Source organism: Diabrotica undecimpunctata, chromosome 7 (genome assembly GCF_040954645.1).
Source record: "Diabrotica undecimpunctata isolate CICGRU chromosome 7, icDiaUnde3, whole genome shotgun sequence".
Lineage (NCBI taxonomy): Eukaryota > Metazoa > Arthropoda > Insecta > Coleoptera > Chrysomelidae > Diabrotica > Diabrotica undecimpunctata.
Window position 1 is genome coordinate 15,327,097 of NC_092809.1, and position 27,808 is coordinate 15,354,904.

The following is a 27,808-nucleotide window of genomic DNA, read 5'->3' on the forward strand; positions in this document are numbered from 1 at the left end:
GTACTCGGTTCACTCCACTTTGACCTTTGACCCCGCACTCTCGACGCAGCCCCTCGCGCCTCTCGATAGCCCACGTGACCTTGGCGGGGTCAAAGGTCAAAGTGGAGTGAACCGAGTACCTCTCTACTAATACGTACTAGAAGTTTTTAGCTAATAAGTTGGAGATTTGTTTTCTGTTTTTTTTTTTTTATTTTTGTGTTGGACAATTTACTTGTTTTAGTTTTCTTTATGGCAAATATGCCTAAACAAAGCTTAACACACAAGTTTCTCTAGGAATATAATTTTTTTGTAACAGCAAATGTGCCTATACTTTTTGAGCACAGAATTAGAATACTAAAACTTAGGTGAGATTTTTCCTTAAATGTTGTTTTAAGACAATAACTTTTCCTTTCCTTTAAAAAAAAAATAAAGTGTTTCATTTTTTTATCATCAAAATTGTATTTTTATGATAAAATCTCCACTTTGTGGCCTAGTCACCTTTCCCTCTAACTCTAATGTGTTAATATAACGACTATTCTAGTACTACTACTATTCTAGTGAAATCGTAATATAATCATAATAGTTTATAATATATTATAATTTTCTTTTTTTAGTACTATTCTCTTCTTGATGAGCAGGCTCTGCTATTTGTTCTCCACACGCCCTAAAATCAATATTTAAAAGTGTTTATTGTAACTTCTAAAACAAGTAATCAAGTTGTTGTAAACGGAGAAGGTTACTTTGGCTTAAACGTTATAGATTATCACTATCACACATATTTGAAAACTACACTTGCGAGCAAAAAAATCGACTCAAAAGTTATATTTCTTCACTACGCTGTTTGACAGTGTATATGGAATATGACAGAAGTAATTTTTATTGCAAGGACACAGATATTTATAAAGTTAATAAGTAAATAACATAACTAAGATAACTTAATTTTGTATGCGAGAAAACATGTTATGAATGAAAGTCAATATGTAATGAATATAAAAGTAAATTAACATAAAAAATTATAATTAATACTGAGTATTTTCTCCTCTAAATTGTATTACACTCTCCATGTGATCTTTAAAGGTCCTTATTAAGTTTCTGACTAATTCCTGACGCTTTCCACTCTTCACCTAATGCAGTTTTTAGCTCCGCTAGTGCTGGACTACGGACCCAAACACTGCGTTTAAGTTTATATAATAAGTTTAGTTTAAGTATAAGTGCTTAATGGAATTCATATCCGGACTCATTGTTGGCTAGTTCATTATTAAGGTGCATTCGCTTAGCTCGGGCATATTTTGACAATTTTATACTGATCATCGAACGATCAGTCTAATGTCATATACCTTAAAAACTCTGCTAAAAATCATCCATAATAGAATACACGCTAAGCTCAAGATGGATATTAGTGATTCCCAGTTTGGATTTCGGAATGGAGTGGGCACAAGAGAGGCACTATTTTGTTTTAACGTGCTGACCCAAAGATGTTTGGATGTTAATCGAGATCTTTATGTATGCTTTATAGACTACAACAAGGTATTCGATAAGGTAAAACATGACCGACTTATAGAAGTACTCAAAAACAACAATCTCAAATTTATACTACAGCCAACGATCAAATGTAAAAATTGAAAGAAAAGTGTCAGAAAAAGTGGAGATAAGGAGAGGCGTTAGGCAAGGTTTCATACTGTCGCCGTTATTGTTTAATGCTTATTCTAAAGAAATCATACAAGAAGCTTTGGTAAACGAGACAGTCGGTATAAAAGTGAACGGAAGTTTAATTAACAACATTAGGCATGCCGACGATACAGTCATAATAGCCGACAACTTGGAAGACTTGGAAAGAATAATGAACAAAATAATAAGATATAGTGGAGAATACAGACTCTCTCTTAGCATCAAAAAAATCAAATTCATGAAAATTAGCAAGAACAACAATAAAAACGAAATATTAACGGTAGGCGGCCAGCAGATTGAGAGAGTAAAAAGATATACGTACTTGGGAACGATAATTAGAGAAAATAACGATTATACTGCAGAAATAGGAGTCAGAATTGAAAAAGCAAGTGCCAACTTCGTGAAAATGAAAAAGATTTTATGCAGCGCAAAGATCTGACATTGGCCCTTAGAATAAGGCTAATTAAATGCTATATACACAGTGTACTCTACTATGAAGAGGAATCATGGACATTAAACCGGAATACATTTAGAAGATTGTTAAGGATTTCATGGATAGATAGTGTCACGAATACAGAAGTCTTAAGGAGAATAGGCATAGAGGGAAATGGAAAATACAATAAAAGAAAGGAAATTGCAATATCTCGGATATGTCATGAGAGGCGAAAGATACAACAAATTGAGACTCATAATTCAATGAAAATAGAAGGTAGGAGAAGCGTAGGAAGAAGACGCGTTTCCTGGTTGAAGAACCTGAGAGAGTGGTTTGGTTGCAGCTCAAGGTAATTGTTTAGAGCAGCTGCCTCGAAGGTCAGAATAGCCATGATGATTGCCAACAATTTTAAGATAAACAAAACAATGATTATACAATTCGAATAGATTGCAGTCCAGTATTTATTTAATTATCTTTTTTTAAGTTGAGATATTATATTTTTAATTAAACTGATTTGCCTTTAAAGTTTATAAGTTATTTAAAGGCTACAATCTGCTGGAGAAATTAACATGCCCCACCCTATGAATAATTCTCTTAATCTGTTTTTATTACTTACCTATATCTAAGGCCAACCTTGAAAAATATTCCCTTTGCAATTTTTGTATACTCTTTTTTAGCATATGCATCAGAAAGATAAACAACTTCTTTAATTCCTGATTCTACTATAGCTTTCGCGCATTCATTGCAGGGAAATAAGGTGACGTATATGGTACAGCCATTAAGATCAACAATAGTTTTCTTTATGATAGCAGCCATCTCAGCATGAATGACTAAAACAAAGAACTGAATCAAAAAGTAAAAGGTTGAACCATATTACATATATTTATTATTTATATATATATATATATATATATATATATATATATATATATATATATATATATATATATATATATATATATATATATATATATATATATATATATATATATATATATATATATATGAAGGGTAAGGGGAAAAAACAAACGATGTCCATTTTATAAGAATTTCGGTAATCAACTCATTGTGTTGACAATATCTGGTCCCAAACACGTGCTTAATTGTATGGGAATAATACCAACGGTGTCCAAATAAGAAAGCATTAGAAAATACCCATACTGGTTTAAAACAAACGTTGTCCGCGCGGTACTGGTAAACAACCGACGTAGTCCAACTAGTTGCATAGCAACGACAGTTAACAGGGCGTGACAATTTTACGTCATGTTTTGTTCTTTTCGTCTTTCGCGGCAGTTTATGTCAAGATGAGTTCGAGTGAAGAATATTTGTGTGACGATCTGTTAAAAAAAACCAAGAAACGACAGAAAATTGGTCGAACTGCAGATGTAATGAAAAAGTTAAGATTGCAGGCTCACGAGTTAGGAGATGATTGTAAGTGTAAAAGACTGAAGTGTTTTGAAAACACTACTGCTCAAGAGAGGCAAAACATACTTAACGGATTCAATCAACTAGAATCAATTGATGCTCAAAACTGTTATTTAGCTGGATTGATTGCTGTATTGCCAGTTGTAAGACGAAGGTCACGACAAGTCGATGGAGAACAACACCATGATGCTACCTACCGCTACAGAGTACGAGTGAAGAGAGAAAACATAGAAGAAATATCTGTCTGCAGTAGTGCTTTTACTGCAATGCATGGTATTACTAGATCTAAGTTGGTTCATATTCAAGCATCTCTGAAAACATCCGGACTTGCTCCTGTCGACAAAAGAGGAAAGCATTCTTCGAAACATCGTCAGTTAACTTCTGATTTGAGTAACCAAATTCAACAACATATTGCTTCATTTCGGGGCAGGTTAAGTCATTATAGCATTCAGGACTCGAAAAAAGTGTATTTAAGTGAAGAGTTAAATATTATGAAAATGTTCCAAATGTTTAAAGAAAAGTATCCTATTGCATCTGTTTCATATGACACGTACCGAAATATCTTTAATAACAAATTCAACATTTCATTTGGATACCCAAGGGCAGATACCTGTAGCAAGTGTGATGAGTTTAATGCAAAAATCAAGACTTTTCATTCTGTTGACGATGCAGCACAGATAAAAGCTCTATCTACTGAAAATAACTTGCACAAAAGTCGTGCCCAAGTTTTCTATGATAGAAAACGAGCTGCCCGAATAAAAGCTAGGAGAACTTTTGAATATGAATCAATCGTCATGGACTACCAGAAAAACATTTCGCTACCCAACATCAGCACTAACGATGTTTATTATAGGAGAACTTTCTATGTTTTCTTTCAACATTCATGTGCCGTCTTCAGGAAAATCCTGTTTTTTTACATATCCTGAATATGTGTCAAGGAAAGGATCCGACGAGGTATCATCGTTTCTCTTCTATTTCATTTTTAATGAACTACCAACAGAAGTCCGTCATCTTCACATTTTCTGCGACTCAGCTGGTGGACAAAATAAAAATTTCACAGTTGTTCGGCTACTTCATTACATTGTCCATGACATAAAGCGTCTAGATACTATTCAAGTTACATTCCCCATTAGAGGACATTCGTATCTAGAATGTGATAAAAACATGGGCTTGATAAATTTGAAGACTAAGATGGAACTACCCGTAGATTGGATAAATGTGTTAAAAGATGCAAGAAAAAAGCCGGAACCGTTCAAAGTTATAGACGTGGACCAGACATTAACGAAACAGTGGACTACATTTCTCCAAGAAAAATTTATTCGTAAGTGTCCAATAGCTCTGCAACAAGTAAGAGAACTTCGATTGGTGAAAGACAAACGCGGATTGGTTTTTTACCGAACCACTTATAATGGCATTTGGGAAAGCAAGCAAATAACAGGTAGATCAATAAAATCTGTTGTTCCACGAAAAATGAAAGATGGCGAATTTGAGCTACCAAGTCAAGCATACCATAGACCATTACCGATTTCCCAGGCTAAGTACAACGATTTACAAGTTTTAAAACGATTTTGTCTTCAAAATGCTCAAGAATTTTACGAAACATTGCTATACAAATGAAAAATCTCTGTGTAGGCTTATGTAGAAAGTGGACAACGTTGGTTTTTAACAAGTTATTTGTGACGTTAACGTGCTTTTTTATTTTTTCAACAAAATCTAATAATGTTAAGTTCGTATTCTTTTGTTTAGATATTAATAATATAGTAATAAACTACTTAAAAATATTTGTATGCAGTTTTATTTATTTCTAAGATCATAACCAGCAGATTAGTCACGTTGATTAACTTTTCTCTGTAAGTTACTTTTGTGACATCGTTTGTTTTTTCCCCTTACCCTTCATATATAAAACGCATCTAAGTTTTACCCTAAACCTAAATTACCCCGCACGGTCACGGAAATGTTAAACTAATAAAATTATTAACGGAGCCATAACAGATAATTACACTTTGTTTAGTATACTAAAGTCTTTTAGATAGAGCCATTTTACACGTTTGAATTGGGAACTTTCCGAGATGTAATATATTATATAATTGAGCGCAATTTAATAATATATTTTGATTTAGTCAGTGTCAGTTCGTTAACGACGAGGATAAACTTTAACGTTTGTTTAAAAATGATGATGCGGAACTTGATATTGATTTTAATGAAGAGACATCACGTGGTTTAGAAGACGAAAACAATAAAATGGCTTTTATTGCTGACTAACCGGTCGCTGTGAAATTCCCATTGTTAGAGCCCAATCTTTAAAACCTATAACAAGAAATTTCGATTTTAAATGTTTGCAACACATATGAAGCATTTGAAATATAGCTAAAAACGCAGAATTTGAACTTCTACAATACAATCTCACTTTACGGAAAATGCTTCCACGAAGACGGCATTGAGTGTGATTTATTTGTATTTTTTTAAAACGTTTTAGATCGTTTGTAATGTGAAAATTTAAATTCGTGCTTTGTTAGGCATATTTCAAATGCCTCATATTTGTTACTAAAACTTATAATCGGAATTTCATGCTAGAGTTTTGAAAACTATGCTTTAACACGTTTCTTGCCGATAACGCGTTGGCGCGTTGCTACAAGACTTAGCTAGATACCGACGACGCTCTCGCGCGTTCAGTCTTTTATTGATTATCATCTTGGATTAATTCACAGGCGCTACAACAGTGCCTTTTATATTTGAAAGGCAGGTAACTAGGGGTATCAATTCTCTAATTTTTTCTTGGATCTCCGACTAACGACTTTTTGTCCCGACAGGGTATCTATATCTTTTGGCTTTTTAAATATTAATAACACTACCTTACATAAATAATTACATAAAATTAAGCAAATGCATATTATTTTATCGAATTAGTAACGGTGTAAAGGTTAGTGATTCCCAGATTTCGATATTTCACCTATTTTTTAGACTCATGAATCATAAAGCTTGGGAATACGCGGATATTTTCAATGTTTTCTCTAAATATGATTTGGGTTCTTTTACATTTCGTTTGGTTAGTTTATATTTGAATGGCATAGGGTGTGCATATTGAAGTGTAAAAATGAATAAAAATAATATAAATGACGATATTTTTCCAAGTGGCTCAAATTAAATTAAAAAAATTAAGTTAGGTATAAAAAAAAATATCAGTTGAAGAACTGTTAAGATTATAAGAAGCAAGCGATGAAAAATTGAATGAACTTCTTGATTCAGACAGTAAGTATTTATCAGAATCTAAGGATAAAATTGAAAATAACTTACCTGCAGCACTTATTAAGGATGCAGAATATAACCTAGGTTGTAAAATTAGATGCAAATATTAATTTTTTATTAAAACTATATTTAATTGAATAGTTTCTCTTTTTTAAACACCAGGAGTTACTAATACAAGTTTCCGATAATATTCCAGTTCACTTCTTTCGAATGCCACTCACAGATGAATTTTTGCAGCAAATATGTGATGAGGCTTACAAGTATCCCTGTACGTTTTTTTTTTAATACAGAGGCGAGACATTCTAGAATTTTCGATTGGAAAATTTTGACTCCCAAAGAACTGCCAGTCTTTTTAGGATTGGTTTTACATTTGGGTCATATTTCATTGCCTAGGATTAAGGATTATTGGAAAAACAAAGATACTCTTTTTGCTAATGCAATTTTTTCCACTTTTATGGACCTGAACAGATTTATGGTCATACTGCGTTGTTTGCATTTGAGTAAAATTCCAGAAGAGGGAGAACAAGTACCTGAATACCGAATATCTATTAAATAAAATCGTAATGTCCTCCTAGTTTTCAGCGGTTTCTGGACGTTCTACGACCGCCGCTCTCGAATAGGATCTCAATTTTCGAGAGTCCATCTTCGTTTCGTGGAGTTAATTGGGATTCCGGCCTCTACGTGTAAGAAGCTTCGCCGAGCCTCTGTGGTAGGTGAGGGGACACCGGCAATCAGAATTCTCTAACAGTTCGAGCTTTTTTACAGACGGTATTCTTACAATGACTTAATATTTGTGTTAGAATTCTGATGCGTGGTGTATGTCTCAAATTCCACAGAGATGCCGGCCTTCTCACTTCGCGTAGCCGCGTTCCCTCTCCTCGAGAGAGGCACAAGAATGCCGGCAGTGTCCACTCTCCTTGCTGCCCGTTGCTTCGTGTTGCTACCTTTCGCTAACAGTACAACTATAGTTACTATTTGCATAAGGTTAATTACGATACATTAACCCCGATTGTCAGCAGTATTGCAGTTCAATAGCCCAGCCGATCAGCAGTTTCGACACATATTGCAGACAGATCGTCATCAATTAATTTCATATAAATACTGTAAATTTTTATTCTAAAACCAGTTGTAATTATATTAAATAAAGTGCTGTTACTCTGTCAGTTGTACCTTTAAAAGGGCCTTTTTAAAAAGTACCTTCGGGAGTGACAACCCTTAAGTGGCGCATTCAGTAGATTAGTGGGAGAGTCTCCAGAAGATCCTCGTCGTTTTCAAACGTTTACCCGCTACCGAACCCAAATCCAGGGAAAACTGCAGCTATTTAACCCACGGATTCCAGGCAAATTGGCACAGAAACATATTTATGAAGAAAGCTGAAAAGAAACTTAAAGAAGAAAAGAAACTTGTACCTAAAAGGAATGCATCCAAGCATCATCCTATTACTGTAAGCAAATTTCATCTTATTTCTAATTCTAATATCAATTCACAAGTATCATCCTTTAGAATAAGCGATTCTCTTTCAACAATTTTTAAATCTAATATAGAATCTAGTGAAAATATTAAACCAGATTTACATTTAGTTGATAATAATCATATTTTTAAGTCCACAAATTTGTTTGAAATACCTTCTATAATTATTACACCAGCATCCATTTCAAATAATTCTGATATGGCACCCATTTTTGATGTTAATAAAGACCTTTTCTATGGTACCAGAGTACGACGGCAATCCAAATGAACTCCACAATTTTATTGATGTTATTTCCATGCTTCTAAACCATTTCTGGGATCATACAAATCCCGAAAATTTTCAAAATCATATGCTTACCCGGGGAATTATGAACAAAATTAAAGGAAGAGCCAGAGAAATTATTTCTGTATACGGCTGTAAAGACTGGCCGTCAATAAAATCAATTCTTGTTAAAAATTTTGCAGACCAACGAAACGAAAACTCATTAACTAGAGATTTAGTTAACCTTCGGCAAGCTCCAAACGAAAACCCCCATCAATTTCATGAAAAAGTTATGAGTCTTTTAAATACCATTTCAAATCATATTGAATTACACACGGAAAACGAGGAAGTTAAAAGAAGTAAAAAAGAATTTTTCCAACAACAAGCTCCAACCACATTTTTGGCAGGCCTAAGAGAACCCCTAGGATCAACGATTCGATCCATGAGACCACCCAATCTCGCTCTTGCTATCCAATATATTCAGGAAGAAAATAACATTAGATATCTCCAAAAAACTCATAATTATTCCTTGCCATCTTCTAATAAACCATCTGCGACTTCACAAACACAGAGATCCAATACACCTGCTCCTACAAGATGGCAGCCTGAGGTGCCTAAGCCCCAATGGCCACAGCCATTCTTTAAACCAAATCAAATTCCTGTGCAACAACAATCATTCAATAATAGTCCAAGAGGGACATTTCAACCCCCTAGATTCCAACAAAATCATCAACTCACTCCATATGCACAAAATTCTAGGGCTAATCAACCCAATTTTCATAAACCAGTTCCATCTCAATCATATAAGCCAACATCTATGAGCGTATCTACACGCCAAACCGGCTTTAATAGACCCCAATCTCAAAGAAACTTCCGCTTTCAACAAACAGCCAGCCCCCGATTCACCGTAGAAGAACTCTTTAATATCGAACAAGAGGAAAATAATTACGATGAAGGTATAGACAATGACATATACCCAGATTACACTTATTATGAGCAAGCAAGAAAGCCAAGAATATGAGGAAGATGTAAATTTTCAAACGTTTCAAGACGAAAAAGAAGAAACGTAGTAGAATTGCATTCCTATGCCGACAAAAGAGAGCTTCCTTACATTAAAATTCAAAATCCCCCTCTTAAACTTCTTATTGATACAGGAGCCACTAAATCTTTCCTTAATCCTGATATAGCCAATAAATTCTACAAGAATAATATTAAATATGAACCATTTATCGTTACATCAATTTTTCAAAATCGTTCACAGGATTATTGTGTAGAAATCCAAATTTTTCCCGAATTTAACTCCGATATTAACCTAAAATTTTATCTTTTTAAATTTCACAAGACATTTGACGGTCTTATCGGCCTCGATAATCTTAAACTTCTAAAAGCAAATCTCGATTTTACCCAAGCTACTCTTACTACAGAGCATTCTATTCTTCCTATTAATTACTACGTCACAAACAAAGCCCAATTCTATACAGTCCAGCTAGAGCCCCAATCAATTACCCAAGTCCGCTTACCAGTAAAGGAAACATCAGGTACAATCGTCATCCCAAGACAAGAAGTCGAAGGTGCCATCCTAAGAGAAACTCTCACCATTGCCTGTAATCAACTCGCCTGGACCGAGCTAGTCAATAACACCGATGAATACATCCAAGTAGCATTAACTGATCCCATCAAAAGTCAACCCATAAATCTCGAGGAATATCATATATATACGCCAGATATCATACCTACCGAAGACAGTAATCTAAAAGATGTCGATCCTCTCCTTAGAACCGATCATCTTAATACCGAAGAACACCTAAGACGACTGTGCAGAAAGTTTGCAGAGATATTTCATCATCCAGACGATCCTTTAACATTTACTAACCAAATAAAGCACCGTATACGAACCAAAGACGAAGTTCCAGTTTATACCAAGTCATATCGGTATCCACACATCCATAAAGAAGAAGTACGTAAGCAGATCACTTCGATGCTTGATCAAGGAATTATCAGACCGAGTCAATCACCCTGGTCATCTCCAATCTGGGTAGTTCCAAAGAAACCAGATGCCTCAGGAAAAATTAAATGGAGAATAGTTGTCGACTACCGGAAGGTGAACGAGAAAACCATCGATGACCGATATCCAATTCCAAATATAACAGACATTCTGGACAAACTAGGACGCTGCCAATACTTCTCAACCCTAGATCTAGCTAGCGGATTCCATCAAATTGAAATGGCCGAAGAAGATATCCAGAAGACTGCATTTAACGTTGAAAATGGCCACTATGAATACATGAGAATGCCGTTCGGACTCAAAAATGCACCCTCAACATTCCAGAGAGTAATGGAGAACGTACTAAAAGGACTAATAGGAGAAATATGTCTGGTCTACATGGACGACATTATTGTATTTTCAACCTCTCTTCAAGAACATATGGTAAATCTTAAGAAAATTTTTGAAAGATTAAGAGAAACAAGATTTAAGATACAAGTTGACAAATGTGAATTCCTTAAGAAAGAAGTCGATTTTCTAGGTCACGTCTTAACCTGCGAGGGAATTAAACCAAACCCGACTAAGATTAAAGCCATCATAGACTATCCTGTACCAAAAACAACAAAAGAAATTCGAGGATTTTTAGGATTACTTGGTTACTATAGAAAATTCATAAAGGACTTTGCCAAAATTACAAAACCACTTACCATATGTCTTAAAAAGGATGCAAAAATTGAACACACCGAAGAATTCTTAAACTGTATCAAAACCTGTAAAAGCTTATTGATTAATGAACCACTTCTGCAATATCCAGATTTCACTAAACCCTTTAACCTCACGACTGATGCAAGCAACTTCGCTATAGGAGCCATACTATCACAAGGTCCAATAGGAAATGATAAACCTATCGCCTATGCATCATCCAGAACTTTAAATGAAACAGAACTGAAATATTCGACTATTGAAAAGGAGATGTTAGCAATTGTGTGGGCTACTAAATACTTCCGCCCATACCTTTTCGGACGAAAATTCAAAATTTTATCTGACCATCGACCTCTACAATGGCTATTTTCACTTAAAGATCCAAACTCAAAGCTTGTCAGATGGAGATTAAAGCTGGAGGAATTTGATTACGAAGTAATATATAAAAAAGGCAAATCCAACACCAATGCAGATGCTTTATCCCGTGTCGAAATTCACACGAAAGAATTAAACAGTGTAGACGAGAATATGGAAGAAATAATGAAACTCATCTCAAAAGATGACGATGATATCTCCATGATTAACCACCCCAGTTCCTTATCCGATCTGGAAGAATTTCTAACCGACCCAGCCGAAGAGTCTCAAAAAACTTCGAATCCGTCAACCCCTTTAGGTGACTTAGATAAAATCATCGAAAAAAATCAAACTGCAACGTTAACTCCCGAAGAAATAAAGATAATAGACGAAATCCTACATGAAGACAGCAAACAGCAAAAATCTAAAGCTCAGCCATCAAACTCCCAATACTTACAAGAAGATAACGATACAGATGTAACCAAACATTCCACGGCAGAAAATCCAATAATGGGAATTCCAATTAGCGAGAAACCACTAAATTGTTACAATAATCAAATAATTCTCAAGATAGTAAACTATAGCCCGGCGAAACCAATCATAGAGCAGTGTTTTGTAACAAAGAAGAGAATGTATGTCCAATTGGGAAAAAATGATCTTCACAACGACATTTTCCAGTTTTTCAAGAACTATATAGATCCGAAAAAGAAGTACGCCATTCTGCTTGAGAATGATGAACTCTACAAATCTCTATGCAATATTCTACGAGAAACTTTTAAAAATTCCGCATTCGATCTTGTCAAATGCAACAGCCTCCTAGAAGATATAAACAGCACAAAGAGACAGAAAGAAATTATAGAGAACTACCATCAAGGGAAGACTAACCACAGAGGAATTAACGAAACCGAAGCTCAAATAAGAAAACGCTACTACTGGCCTACGCTAAAGAAAGACATCGAAGAAGTTATCAACCTTTGTGATACGTGCCAAGCTAACAAGTATGACAGAAATCCAATTAAGCCGAAATTTATGGTAACACCAACTCCAACAAAACCGTTAGAAATCATTCATATGGACACATTCCAAGCTAACGGACAAAAATTCCTTACAATAATTGATGCATTCTCGAAATATGGCCAAGCATATCCCATAGAAGGATCCAACGCAATAAATGTCCTTAATGCCTTCATGCTATTTATAACCCACCATGGACTCCCACACATGATAATCGCAGATAGTGGAACCGAATTTAAAAACGGCCTTGTTCAGGAATTTGTCGATACACACAAAATTTCGATTCACTACACAACACCAGATAATCCACAATCGAACGGAATGATAGAACGTTTTCACTCTACAATTTTGGAACACCTAAGAATACTTAGAGAAAAAAGGAAGACTCTGGGTATTAAAGAACATGTGTTGTATGCTATTTTGAGATACAACAATTCCATTCATTCATCAACTAAACAAAAGCCAATCGAAATTCTAAATGGCCATATCGATCTTCAGGATCCATTTGACATCGATATTAACAGAACTCTAATAAATAACTATACACAGAGCCACAGATTAAAGACAAAAGAAATCTACAGTGAAATAAACAAAAAGCTACAAGAAACCAAACAGAAAAATATTGAAAAAATAAATCAAAAAAGACAAACACCAATAACTTATAAACCCAGCACAAAAGTTTACACTAGAAAAACAGTAAAAAGAAATAAACTTCTTTCGAGATTTTCTTCCCGCATTGTGAAAAATAATAATCCCGTAACACTAGACACTCAAGATACGTCAATACACAAAAAAAAACATCAAACACCAGCCAAAGACTAACGCTAAAACTGCTTTACAGATGTACCTTAGTAGCAGCCCAACAAGTTCAAATTCAAAACCTGAAGGACAATCCAGGAATCCTCCCAGTTAAACTTGGACAAGCGAGGATACAGACCAGCACTCATGACTTCATCCACTATTTCCATCTAGAACCCATCGCAGAAGAGATTGAATCCATAGAATCTCAGTATATCACCACCAACAGAGCAATAGAAAATGAACTTAGTCAACCATATTTTGACAGCCTACAAAACTTTGATAAAACTGTACAGTACCTCCTCCAAACAGCAAAAGAGAAACTAGACACAATATATCCAAAATCCAGAAGCAAAAGAGGACTTATAAACGGATTGGGAAGTGTAATAAAATCTATTTCTGGTAATCTAGATCAAGAAGATGCTGAAAGATACAACGCTGCCATTAAATCACTTGAAAATAACCAACAGAACATTATTATCAATAGCCAACTCAGTCTCAATAAAAGAATAATGACAAATTTTAACCAAACAATTTCATTACTTACACACAACCAAGAAATCATAGCTGAAGAGACAAGCAAAATTAGCTTAGAGATGAACCAATTCGTTTTCGATTTTAATGATTATATGCAAGTTCGAAATATCCTTGACCAGATAAATCTAAATTTACAAACAATTATACAAATACTGGATGATCTACAAACAGCAATTACATTTGCAAGAATCAAAACTTTACACAACGGTCTCATTAAACCTGAAGAAATAAAATGGACCGTGCAAAAGATGCTTGAACACCACCCTGCATCACAGATTCCCTATATTCAGGAAGAAGACTTAACCAAATACTATGAAATCATAGATATTGATGGTTACTACACGAATCACACCCTTGTTTTCATTTTACATTTTCCTATTCTTCATTCCAAGTCGTTCACATACTTCCATTTATACTCCCTTCCAACTAATAATCACACAATAATCATTCCACCTGGTCCATACCTAGTCCACAACTCAGACCTTTTTCAGTATATGGATGTACCATGCAAAAGAAGCGAATCCAAATCATTCATCTGTCCTGAGAAATTTCCACAAGAGAATGACCAGACTAATGACTGCATCATCAAAATTCTCCAGTTAATCAATGATGCTGCCCAATGCCAAAGTGTTCCCGTCACTGTCACTACAACGATCATTCAAAAAGTATCCGATGCACACTACATTGCCGTTTTTCCAAAGGCTACGAAAGTATCTACCCATTGCACCACCACTGAAATAGAAGTACTCGAAGGGACCTATCTAATTGAGTTACCGCCAGAATGTGAACTACGAACCAATAATGAAGTTTACATGAATTCCAAAACAACAATTAAAGAAGAACCACTAACATTACCAAAAGTCAAGACCACCACTATTCTGAAGAACCACCCAATAGTCAAACCCCTAAAATTGGACAGAATTCCTTTAGACGAACTACACAAGTTATCACAAGAAGAAGAAAGGTTCCAATCCATCCTTCCAACACAAATGGACCACAGCTACATATGGACACCACCGATATATATCCTGGTAGCAATCCTTTTAATTTTTGGTTTTCTCAAGCTACGCAAACTGAAAAAAGAAAAAGATGAGCAGAATCCAACCACAGCAGAAGACATCCCTGACCAAAGCCAAGAGTCCTCAGAAATAGTTCACAGAGTTTTGTTCATCCCTCACAAAACTTCCCCAGGGGATGGAGAAATTACGATACATTAACCCCGATTGTCAGCAGTATTGCAGTTCAATAGCCCAGCCGATCAGCAGTTTCGACACATATTGCAGACAGGTTGTCATCAATTAATTTCATATAAATACTGTAAATTTTTATTCTAAAACCAGTTGTAATTATATTAAATAAAGTGCTGTTACTCTGTCAGTTGTACCTTTAAAAGGGCCTTTTTAAAAAGTACCTTCGGGAGTGACAACCCTTAAGTGGTTTCTGGCGACGAAGCGTTATCGCAGCACGACCCTGATCAGAGTCCCCGTCGGGGCTTTTATTCGCTCTTTACCGTGACAGGTCCAAAGAACGCTGTGGTCAGTTCGACACAATTTGAAATAGTTGTAAGACCAATGTCTATTCTATCTCAGAAAGCCGTGTTGTACTGCCAGGAAGCGTTCGTAGTCGACACGCCAGTTCTCGTGCTCTTGTTAATTTAACTTCTAAATTGGATGAAGTCTTCTTGGGTTCGACGTCTTCGACGATAGTGGGTTATTGGTTAACCCCGATTGTCAGCAGTATTGCAGTTCAATAGCCCAGCCGATCAGCAGTTTCGACACATATTGCAGACAGGTTGTCATCAATTAATTTCATATAAATACTGTAAATTTTTATTCTAAAACCAGTTGTAATTATATTAAATAAAGTGCTGTTACTCTGTCAGTTGTACCTTTAAAAGGGCCTTTTTAAAAAGTACCTTCGGGAGTGACAACCCTTAAGTGGTTTCTGGCGACGAAGCGTTATCGCAGCACGACCCTGATCAAGTCCCCGTCGGGGCTTTTATTCGCTCTTTACCGTGACAGGTCCAAAGAACGCTGTGGTCAGTTCGACACAATTTGAAATAGTTGTAAGACCAATGTCTATTCTATCTCAGAAAGCCGTGTTGTACTGCCAGGAAGCGTTCGTAGTCGACACGCCAGTTCTCGTGCTTCTGTTAATTTAACTTCTAAATTGGATGAAGTCTTCTTGGGTTCGACGTCTTCGACGATAGTGGGTTATTGGTTAAATAATAAAACTTAAAGTAGCGTGGTAGCACACCAGGCCAACAAGGTCTAGCGGGGCTAGTAGTGTATGACGACTGGATCCCAATCGGAAGATGTGCTGCTCTTTTATACACATCGTGTTTGAGAATTTTTAGTAATCTTCCGCCGAGAGGCCAATGACAGCGTAGTTAATAACGACCGCTGTGATTGGCCGGCCAAAGTAACAATCTTTGTCGTGATTGGTTACCTTGGCGACAATCTATGATAGACTTTTTAATAAGAGAATGAAAAAAGTTTATTATCCTGATCGTAATTTGAGCTTAGATGAGTCAATGGTATTACACAGAGGACGACTTAATTTTAGACAATTGTGTTGCCAACGCTTTTATCACAATAGAAAGCTGAAAACTAGTCACAGCTTGTCTATCTATCTATCTATATACGGATTTTTTAAGCTGTCGCCGCCTTCCTTCTTTCAGCCAACGTCTCCAGTCCTTTCTGTTCTGCCATTCTCCATCTCTAAGGTCTCGTCTTTCCATGGCCTCGTCCACTTCATCCCTCCATGATCTTCGGGGTGTACCTCTTTTCAAATCTTTGCTATCCACCTTATATGATCTGTTCTTCTCACAGCTCTCTCACAGCTTGTCTAAAGTGTATAAACAAATCCTACTTTCACTTCTATGTCATCGCCTCTAAGCAATGCATGGTACACTATATTGATGTGTGCCATGTAGCTAACAATAAAGGCCGGATGCAGGCAAGGCTATTCAATAATAAAATAAAACTGAATGATAAGCCATGGAAAATCCGTTCCCTTATGGATTATTTACAAGATAAGTTTATAAAGAACGTCGTGCTAGAAGAAGAAATATGATACGACGAATCTATGGTTGGATACCATCGGAAGCATTCTTGTAAATAGTCCATAAAGGAAATCTAATGGGATTTGGTTTTAACATGAGGTCGCTAAACACACAAGACAGTCTTCTAATCAATTTTAATATATATCAGGAAAATATCCCAAAATACATCGAAGACGAAAAATTATATGGAAAAGCTACTGCTCCACTGCTAAACATGTTGTTTAAGTTACCCAAAAATAAAAGGAATTTAACACATAAACTCTTTGTAGACAACTTGTTTACCAGTGTTAACCTAGTGTCGAATATGCGAGACAATGATATTTGGTGAACCGGGTAGCGTTCGCGAAAATCGTTCACCTAAAGCTATACCTTTACCCTCGAAAACTGAAGTTCAAAAAAAGGGCAGCTTGAGGTGATTGTAGTGGCGTTATTAATCGCAATAATGGCATAATTTTTGTATGCAACATTGCAGTATTGCTATATAATTACTGCTGCCTTTACCTCTTATGGTATCCAACCAAAAATGGTTTTCTCAAAAGGACAAGAAAATTATTAAAGTGCCTCGTCCGTGTCTCATACGAAAGTATAACTCATCGATGGAAGGGACGGACTTGATGTATCAAAATATAGGTAGATACAAAATTGGTATTAGATTAAAAACATGATGGTGGCCAATATTTATACTGTTACTAGACGCACCATTGGAAAATGCTTGGCATATTTATAAGAAGTCCGGCAATTTAGTAAAACAAATTAATTTTCACAGTGATATAGGGATATAGCAACAAAATGGAATTTGTAAAAGCTAAGAGATGCGACAATTGGAGAACGGTACTCGGAAAACATCACCAACAGACTAAGGAATTAAAATGTAAATGAAGAAAGACAGACATATATAGACACTGGGCCAGAATAAAGAAAGACATTGAAGCAGCAGCGAAATATGAAATAGGAACAGAAATTTGTGACCGTAAAAATGACTGGTTTGACGATGAATGCAAGAGTACAAAAAAAAAAGAAGAAAAGAAAAGGGGATACACAAAAGGAAAAAAACGAAACCCACCTAAATACGGAACTTAAATATCTTAAACCTTAACAGAGAGAAAGAATTCAGACCATTTTATAAAAAAATTAACACCAACAGAAAATGATTAAAGCCAACCACAAGACATTGCAGAAGTCTGCATGGCGACCAATTAACAACAAGGAAAGATGTATTAAGTAGATGAGAGGAATACTTTAACCAGGCACTTAATATGGAGGAAGAAGAAGAAAACATGGAAGATAAAATAGATGAGGTAAGGGGAGTAGACGAGAGGGAAGAGAAACCACCAACGATTCTTGAAGTTAAAGATGCAGTTAAAAACTACTACTGCAGAAACAAATCACCCGAAATAGATAATCTCCCAGCTGAACTATATAAAGTAGGTGGCCATGAAAGAAATATGGACACAGAAATCGCTCCCCAATGATTGAAATATTGGGATACTGTGCACCATACACAAAAAAGGAGATATATTTGAATGCTTTAACCACAGAGGAATTACGCTTCTAAATGCAGCGTATAAAATATTTTCCACAGTACTACGGCACGTATGGCACCATATTCCTCTTCTTAAAGTGCCCTCTCCTCAATGGAGGTTGGCTACTACAATTTTAAAATCTTCTCTATCTTCAGCTGTTCTTATTAGCTGTTCAAAATTTAGCCCTGTCCATTGTCGGATGTTTCTGAGCCACGATAGTCTTTTCCTTCCTAGGCCTCTCTTTCCCTCGATTTTTCCTTTCACTATAAGTTGGGCATATTGGTACTTATTATTTCTCAGTATGTGGCCTAGGTATGATGTTTTTCTAACTTATGCCAAAAAAATAATAAACACCAAAAAAACGAAGTACATGAAAATAAGCAGGCAACCACAAATCCTACGAACACTCGTTATAGAAAACGACGTCATCAAAGCAGTGTACGAATTTGTATACATTGGAGCGCTCCTTAATAATGAAAATAATACTACTGCAGAGATAAACCGCAGAATTTGCACGGCCAACAGATGCTATTTTGGGCCCAATCTCCTCCTTAAATCCACAATTATATCGAGAAATACAAAAATAAAACTCCACAAAACAATAATACGCCCATTCCTAACATATGGTTCAGAGACCTGGACTCTAACAAAAAATAATGAAAACATGTTAGGATGTTTCGAAAGAAAAGTACTAAGGCGAATTTATAAAGCAGTGAATGACAACGGAGTGTGGAGAAGACGATACAGCTTCTAACTTTATAAAATATACCAGGAACCTGATATCGTAAAACATATTAAGATAGGACGTCTGAGGTGGATAGGACATGTAATGCGGATGGAACAAAATGACTTAGCTAGAAAAACGCTCCTTGATAGACTCATTGGTCAGAGAAGAAGAGGAAGACCCAGAACAAGGTTCCTTGATAACATCGATGAAGACATGAGAATAATGGGAATACGTGATTGGCGGAGAAATGCGATGGACAGGGACGTCTGGAGAGAAATTCTTGAGGAGGCTAGGACCCATGCAGGGTTATAAAGTCAGAATGATGATGATGATGACTAGACGCATCATTGGAAAACGCTTAGTATATTTATAAAAAGACCTGCAATGCAGTAAAACAAATAGATTTTCACAGAGATATAGCCAACTCATATCTTATGAAGTATGGTATAGAAGCTAAAGCTGCCGGTCGACCAAAACTCCCAATTTCAAGCAGTTTCGGAACACAAGTTCACATCTTAAAATACCTTTCGAACAATATTTTCAGATGTAAAACATAGTTTATGCTTAAATATATAATTTAATATATTTTTCGCATTTTTTTCTTATTTTTCTCTCTGTATGTCCTAGAGTTGCATACCTATAAATAACTGTTAATATACTCGAGTCGTCAGAGTCCAAAATGCCGTTAAACTTCTAGAAATCATACGAACAAGCTGAATTTTGCTGAGAAAGTCAATTTTAGGACGCCAAAAAAGATGCAAAAAGTTTGCAACTTTTACCCTCGGACTTTCTTCTAAAACCCCCTCGTAGGGAGCGGAAAACGAAAAAAATCGATTTATCAAGAATCTGTATGTCATAGATAAAAATATTTCAAATAAAAAATGTAGCTAAGATAATTTTGAACAAAAATGTTCATTAGCATTTTTTGTGTAGAATTAATTGTAATCTCGGAAACAACGCCTAAAGCGATCGGCAATTTTTAATGTCAGTTACGCGGGCGAAATTAATGTTTGGTAAAATTTGTATTAGCTCGATGGTAAAAATTCGATATCTTTTGATTTGAGTTTTTATAAAGCCGTTAAATAAATATAAGTGGCGGGATTTTTGCCTATTTTTATGATTCTTATGAGATCAACACAATTTATTCCTTTTATTAACCGGCCACTGTAAAGTTTCAATAACTACAGCCTAATCTTTAAAACTTATGAACATGAAATTTTAGTTTTGAGTTTTAGCAACAAATGTGAGGCATTTGAAATATACATAAAAAACGCTGAATTTAAACTTTCACATTACAAACGATCTAAAACATTTAAAACTATTCTTTTTCAATTATGCTAGTACGCTTCATTTTCTGCTACGAATTACATTCAAAACCATCTTCTTGGAGGTATTTTTCGTGACGTGCGATTGTTTATAATGTAAAAGTTTAAATTCTGCATCATTTAGTCATATTTCAAATGCCTCATATTGGTGCTAAAGAGTAGTTTCTAAAAATCCAAATTTCACTATGGCCGGTCAATTAAAGTGATCAATTTTATTGATCTTACGAGAATTGTAAAAAAAGGCAAAAATTGATAGGATTTGAAAAAAAAAAAGGCAGATTTATAGAAACTGCCTTCATTCCCGGCAAAATACAAAAATTGCACAAGAAAGGTGCTCTTTTCATCTCTAAAACGCATTCCGATTTTTGTCGATAGGACACACTAATCAAACGATCGTTACCCTAATATTACAAGGTTCTATGTAACATTTTTTACTAAATTAAGTTTTCAATATTACAAAGTTCTATGTGACTAGCACTACATCACAATTTGTATGGAAATTAGTTTGCTCACATACAACTCTGGTAATATTAAAAAAACCAAGGGTGTATGTACAAAATTATGCTTTATATAAATAGCAAAGTTCTATGGTAAACATAGAACTTTGGAATTTAAAATTTGATTAAAATCTAAATATTACATGGTTCTATGTTGTAACATACAACCTTGTTATTGTATTGTTTGTAAAAGTGAGGTTATGTTCCTGTATTTATAATACAAATCGCAAGCGTTTTCGAGAGTGTTATTTGTGTCTAGAATTAAAAAAAATGAGTAATTTAAGTGATGACTATGTCCAAGACTCTGATGATGATGAGGATTACGTATTACCAGTTCAAAAATCATCGAAGATGAAAGAATGCAGGTAAGATTTTTCTATATCTTTTATTGTGAGGTTAGGTTTTTATTTTTTATTTCTTTTTTTACAAAAAGTTCTTTGTTTCAGACTTAAAATTCGTGGACGTGTTATTAATATTCCCGTGTCAAGAAGTAGCAGCGAAAGTGATGACGAAACTAACTCAGAAACGGATTCAAGCAGGTAGGCATGATTTGCTAAACAAAAAAAATTAAACAACGTAACATTTTATTAATTTCTTTTTATAATTTAGCTTGTTGTTACTATTTAAAAACTAATTTGTTTTAGAAAAGCTCCTAGTTCGTCGTCCACCTCAATCATTCACACTCCAAAGAATAAAAAGGCCCCAATCATAGTTGTTAGCAATATTAAAATTAAAAATGCATCTAACTCTGGTTCTGGTGACTTGCAGTCTAACTTAAATAGGTAATATTTTTGACAATTATTTTGTTTAACTAAATCGCGAAAACATTTTTTTTTTATTTTTATTTTAGAAATGTACCTAGCAGTTCTACAACTTTAGTTCCAGAATTCACCAAGAAAATCCCGTCTTCAGAAGATAACAAAATTAAGATTCTAGAACCAGACCATTCTGATTTCGATGATACAAATAATATTGGACATATTTCCGAAGAAATTTTACTAGAAGAAGCAACTCATAATATAATAAAAGATAAAAAGATATTTACTAGAAAACGACAGAAAAACACTTCTGAATGGACATGTAACAAAAGAAAATCTTTATTTGATCAAGGTCTAGAGTATATTTCTTCTCGAAAAAAGGTAGTACCTGCTAGAAAGATTAGGAATAAAAAAGATTGTGTACAAAAGTGCAGAATGAAGTGCTCGCGTCAAATTAGCGACGAACAAAGGAAGGAAATTTTTAAAAACTATTATTTACTCTCAGCCATCGAAAAGAAAAACTATATTTTGCATACCACAGAAGCTGAGACTCCTTGGAGACGAAGAAAAGGCAAAAATCCAGAAAATTCGAGAAAAAGCAAAAGTTTTAGGTTTTATTTTGAGATAAATAATCAAAAGATCCAAGTTTGCAAGGCTTTTTACACTGGGACTTTATGCATAAGCCAAAAACCAATTTATACGGTGCACAACAATAAAACTTCCACCAAAACCTTACCCGAAAGTAAACAAGGCAAATATCAAAAACGGGTAACATCACTCGAAGATAGTAATTTGGTCAAGGAGCACATTAACATGATTCCAAGAGTGGAATCCCATTACTGTCGCAAAAAAACTAATAAAGAGTATTTAGAAAGCGGATTAAGTATCAAAAAATTGTATGAGCTTTATTTGGATTTTGCTGGAGAATGCAAAAAAAATCCAGTTTCTTTTGCTGTCTACAGAAAAATATTTTGCAACTATTTTAATATAGCTTTTCACAAACCAAGAAAAGATAGATGTGATGCGAAGAAATAAAATTAAGAAAAATGGAGAAGAGGGAAGACGAAGAATCACAACGAAGATATACTGATCATTTGAAAGAGAAAGAGTATATGAGAGAAGAAAAACAAAGAGATAAAGAAAGCGGAATACTTTTATTATGTTTTGATCTGGAAAATGTTTTGACATGTCCAAAAGCAGACATAAAAAATTTCTTTTATAAGAGCAAATTAAATGTGTACAATATGACCGGTCACCGTTCGGTTGGGAAAAAGGTGTATTGTGCCGTGTGGACAGAAGCTTTACATGGAAGAAAGGGAAATGACATTGCAAGCGCAGTTTATAAAATAGTAGGAAAAGTGTTGGAGGACCATCCAGAGTTTACAAAAATCATTTTGTGGAGCGATAGCTGCGTTCCACAGAATCGAAACAGTCTTATGAGTTATGCTCTCAGTTACCTAATTCAAAAACATCAGAATGTGCAAAATATTTCCATGAAATTTTCTGTTCCAGGACATGCTTGTATTCAAGAGGTCGATGCAATCCACAGTGCAATTGAAAGAACGTTGAATAAAGTAGAATATTATTCTCCTATATCACTTCTGCGCTACCTTTTAAAAGTAAACCGACAAAATCCATATACAATAATTCAAATGAAACAAGAACATTTTATAGATTTTCAGTCTTTTTCCAGCCAACTGAACTACAACGCTGTACCATTTTCAAAAGTAGTAGCATTAGAATTTTCTAAATCTTTTTTTGAACTGAAGTATAAAGATACTTTTGATCCAACCAAAGAGCTAAAAACTGTAAATTTACATCAAAGAAAATTACGAAAAGGTCATGTTAAAACCGAAACAGAACCACTCATTCCGCTTCAATTAAAAAAATGTGATAAGGCTGTTGTACTTCCCCCAAATAAGATAGATGCCCTAAAATCTATGTTCAAGTATATCCCTGAAGTTGATAAGGAATACTACGAGTGTATTTTTCTCCACAAATAAGATTTAATTTGTTTTTTTTTTGTAGTTAACAAAGTTCTATGTTAATTTTTTAAATAAGTAAAATTTTCTTGCTATATCAAGGTTCTATGTTTTTTTTTCAAATACCTTTTCTTCTAATACAAAAACCAATTTTTTGTTAATTTTTTCTTTAAATCACCTTTAATACATATGTACATTTTTAATTTAAATTCAAATTTAAAATATGTATATAAAACAATTTGATTTTTATGAAAGCTCATTTTTTGATACACATTTTATTTAACATTGATTTTGCGCGTGCAACTGACATTTAAAACCACCGGTCGTTTCAAGCGTTATTTCAAGTCCCAATTAACATTTGTGTTCAAAATTATCTCAGCTAAATTTTTTATTCAACACATTGCCTGCCGTCTCGGTCTATGTGACCAAGAAAAAATTGCGCTGCACGCCAGCGAGGTCTATTTAACAGAGACACTGGCAGATGGGATGCAATAAACCGTTACATAAACCGAGACAACACCACAGTCACACAGACCGAGATGGCAGGCAACGTGTTAAAAAATTTTTTTCTGCGTCGTACAGGTACTTGGTAAATCGATTTTTTTTTAGATTCTTTCCCTCTGCGAGGACGGTTTTAGGGGGAAGCCCGGGGGTAAAGGTGGTAAACTTTCTTGCGACTTTTTTGGGTCCCAAAATTGATACTCTTGGCAAAATGCAGCTTGTTCGTATAATTTTTAGGGTACAAATCTCTGATGACTGGACAATTTTTTTTAATGATTTTTCAAAAATATAATAAATTCAAGATATTAAAGGTTAATATATTTCTTAATTATTTCCATACCTTATGTGTGTTACGATATTTATTATTTTTTTATGTATGGGAAATTTTTGTTAATTTGGAATTTTCTACAGTTCTTTGGTTAATATAAATATTGGTTGTGCAATGTAAATATTTGAAGTCGTGCAACACTGTATGATCTTTCACACATTTAATTCAGTGCGTTGTTGCCGACTACGAAAGTATCACCGAAATGTAAACGTAAATGTATATTTCACTTACCAAACATGTGTTTATTATTAGAGGGATTTTCCTTTTTCCTCGCCCATGAAAATTCATCGGACTCTTTGGGCATGTGATTATAACCAATACCAACCACAACTTTATCTTCGTTTACGATACAGGCACCAACTTGTGTTTCTGGATCTTTACTTCTTCTGGCTGCTACCTCGGCAAAAGCCATAAAATATTCGTCGTCGGTTGCCAGATAATCGCTGTAAATTAATCCAGAAACATTTATATTATAGTGCAAAATATCACGAGAATATCTTACCTCCGATGTGCCATTGTGCGCAAACTGTTTCTATATTTTTACTGTTGCAATATGCAATTACTTGATTAGTCTAGTCACTGTTGTAATATGCAATTACTTGATCACTCTAGCCAGCTGTTAAATATCATAGGATAGTGGTGAGGTGCATCTTTATTGCTTGGTCAAGCGTTATTTTGTAAGCGTTACGCTTAATACAAAGTTTCGAATTATTTATTTTTTTTAATTAATATTACTTTCGAAGTCCATTGTAACATACTAAATATTTTATTTAACCCTTAAGTACTAACATCTTAAATCAATGACGTAAACACTAACTAACCGCCTGACAAACGGGTTTAACATTTTAGTGGATATATTTTTTGTTAAATATTTTAATGCAAAAAATATTGCGATGACTTACTGAAAGTATTAGTTATCTAAAAAACACAGTAATTAATATAGTTTATCTGTATTTATTAAAATAAAAAAGATTATAACAAGAATAGATCGATTTTTTGTGTACATTTTTACGCCTAAAGAAAAGTGTGATAAAAATTAAACAAATTACAGAATCTTAATAAAAATTTATAATCAAGTTAAGCAAAGAGCAAGAATATTAAAATAATAAGATTTTAAAAAAAATTTAACAGAAAAAAAAACTGACATTCACTAAAGTTGGTAGAGTCTAGCGCATTCCAAACAAATTGGTTTTTGACAATGAAAGCATAAATAAGCTGTTGTTCTTTTCTTTTTATAGAGACAGTAAGAACAGTCTTTTCTTTTTTATAATTTTTCCACTTTTACTTCTGGACGACACGATTCTTTGTTGAATTATAATCCACTAATATGTGTGGTTTTTTAGTATCTGTATCCTCAGTGGCTGCGTGATGAGATGATGATACCAAAATTACGGCTTTATGTGTTGTGTGTGAAAGTAAAGTAATGTGTTTTGTAAAACCGTAAATTGCCGTTCCCACTTCTCGCAGGGACGTATTTATGGGGGGGGGTTTAGGGGGTTCAAACCCCCTCCTTGCAGTCCATGCAAAACTATTACTTTTAATCCAATATTACATGTATAAAAAATAAAAATAAATTAATGAGTCAGCGCACGGATGCTGTCGGTCCGCAGTAGCAGCGTAGATACAGATAAACTAATACCTATTAGAATTAGAACGCTATTAGTAGTTATATCACCGTACACCTATTCCAAATAGTAGGTTCACTCTTTTGATCTCAGCTCTTGCCGAAAGATTTTTTGCCGGTAGTCATAAATGATATTGAACGCTCCGCAAATACATTGAACGGTGCCTGAACGATAGAAATTTAGAGAGGACTGACCGGTGAGAATTTGGTAGGTACGGGGCGTGAGACGACGGGGACAGAGTCGTTTAATGAAGAAAATAAAAAAATTGCCCGAGAAAATAGAGAGAGGCTATGTGCCATAGTGGACACAATCTTATTTTGCGGACGGCAGGAATTGCCTTTGAGAGGAAATCAAGACTCTGGTGAAATCGGTATTATAGATCCTCTACATAATGACGGTAATTTTCGTGCACTACTTCGTTTTCGTGCGCAAGCTGGTGATGAAGTACTTAAAAATCACCTTATTTCTCAAAGCAATCATTCTCGGGCTATGTACACATCGTCCGTCATTCAAAATGAAATTATTGATTTGTGTGGAAATGCTGTTCAGGAGCAAATAATAAATAGAGTGAAACAATCAGGTTTCTTTGCTGTACTTGCTGACGAAACTCAAGACATTTCGCGTCACCAACAACTCTCACTTTGCCTTCGGTATGTAGACTGCTCTTCTGGAAAGGCACTTATTCGAGAGGATTTCATTGAATTTATACACGTTGATGAAGTAACAGGATTTGCTCTAGCTACGACAATCATCGATAAACTTAAGTCGTTTGGATTAGATTTGGAGAATTTAGTTGGCCAGGGCTATGATGGTGCGGCTGTGATGAGCGGACGATTTAAAGGAGTAAGAACAATAATCATGGACAAATATCCTCGAGCACTATTCGTACACTGTGTGGCGCACACATTAAACTTAGTTTTGGGTCATTCATGCGAGATCCCTGCAATACGAAACTGCATCGGAACTATTAAAAGTATAATTAACTTCTTTCGGCAATCTGCACTCCGGGATGGACTTTTAAAAAGAACTGCGGACGAGATTGAAGCACCTCATTCAACGCTTATCTCGCTTTGTGAGACACGCTGGACAGAAAAACATACAGCCGTCGAAAGATTTGCTGAGATGTTTCCTGTAGTAAATTCCGTGCTTCAAGAACTTCAAGAATCTGGAAGGGAAATTGCAACCCAAGCTTACCAGTTACAAGTCGCAATGGAAAACAGTCAATTTATAGTTTCACTAACTATTTTAAGGAAGGTTTTCTCCTATACGTCAAGCTTAAACCGAACCCTACAAAAAGTCAATGTAGATTTAACCGACTCTTGCAGTTACGTAAAAACAATAAAAACCACTTTACAGAACCTTCGTAACGAACGTGAATTCTCAAATCTTTTTGAGGAAGCAAAAAAATTAATTTCAGCAGATATAACTGTTCCAAGAGTAAGTAGGAGACAATTGAACCGCAATAATATACCAGGGGACACTGCTGAAGTTTACTATCGGCGAAATATATTTTATCCATTTATACAATATGTAGTGACCGAGCTTGATGCTCGCTTTAAACCTCACGAAGAAGCAATTTCAGGAATTCAGTTGCTTCTACCAGATC

The 27,808-nt window shown here is 34.9% G+C and overlaps 2 protein-coding genes across 2 annotated transcripts in view; one reads left to right on the forward strand and one right to left on the reverse strand.

Annotated features, from left to right (window-relative positions):
• Positions 1–25,187, reverse strand: LOC140445010 (deoxycytidylate deaminase-like). Its single transcript, XM_072536788.1, has 4 exons — positions 25,080–25,187; positions 24,809–25,020; positions 2,697–2,910; positions 1–643 (listed from the first exon to the last, which is right to left on the reverse strand). The coding sequence occupies exons 1-4, from the start codon at positions 25,091–25,093 to the stop codon at positions 574–576; spliced, it is 510 nt and encodes a 169-aa protein (XP_072392889.1). The 5' UTR covers positions 25,094–25,187; the 3' UTR covers positions 1–573.
• LOC140446197 (synaptotagmin-15-like) overlaps positions 1–27,808 on the forward strand; it is a 712,326-nt gene that overhangs the window by 488,062 nt on the left and 196,456 nt on the right. The window lies entirely within an intron of this gene.

Bases quoted from the DNA above. Each gene is read 5' to 3' on its own strand.
- LOC140445010 (XM_072536788.1), bottom strand. The intron at 2,911-24,808 runs GTAAGTGAAATA...TCTTTGTTTTAG, and splicing joins TAATAATAAACACATGTTTG to TCATTCATGCTGAGATGGCT. The intron at 644-2,696 runs GTAAGTAATAAA...TATTGATTTTAG, and splicing joins AAGGTTGGCCTTAGATATAG to GGCGTGTGGAGAACAAATAG.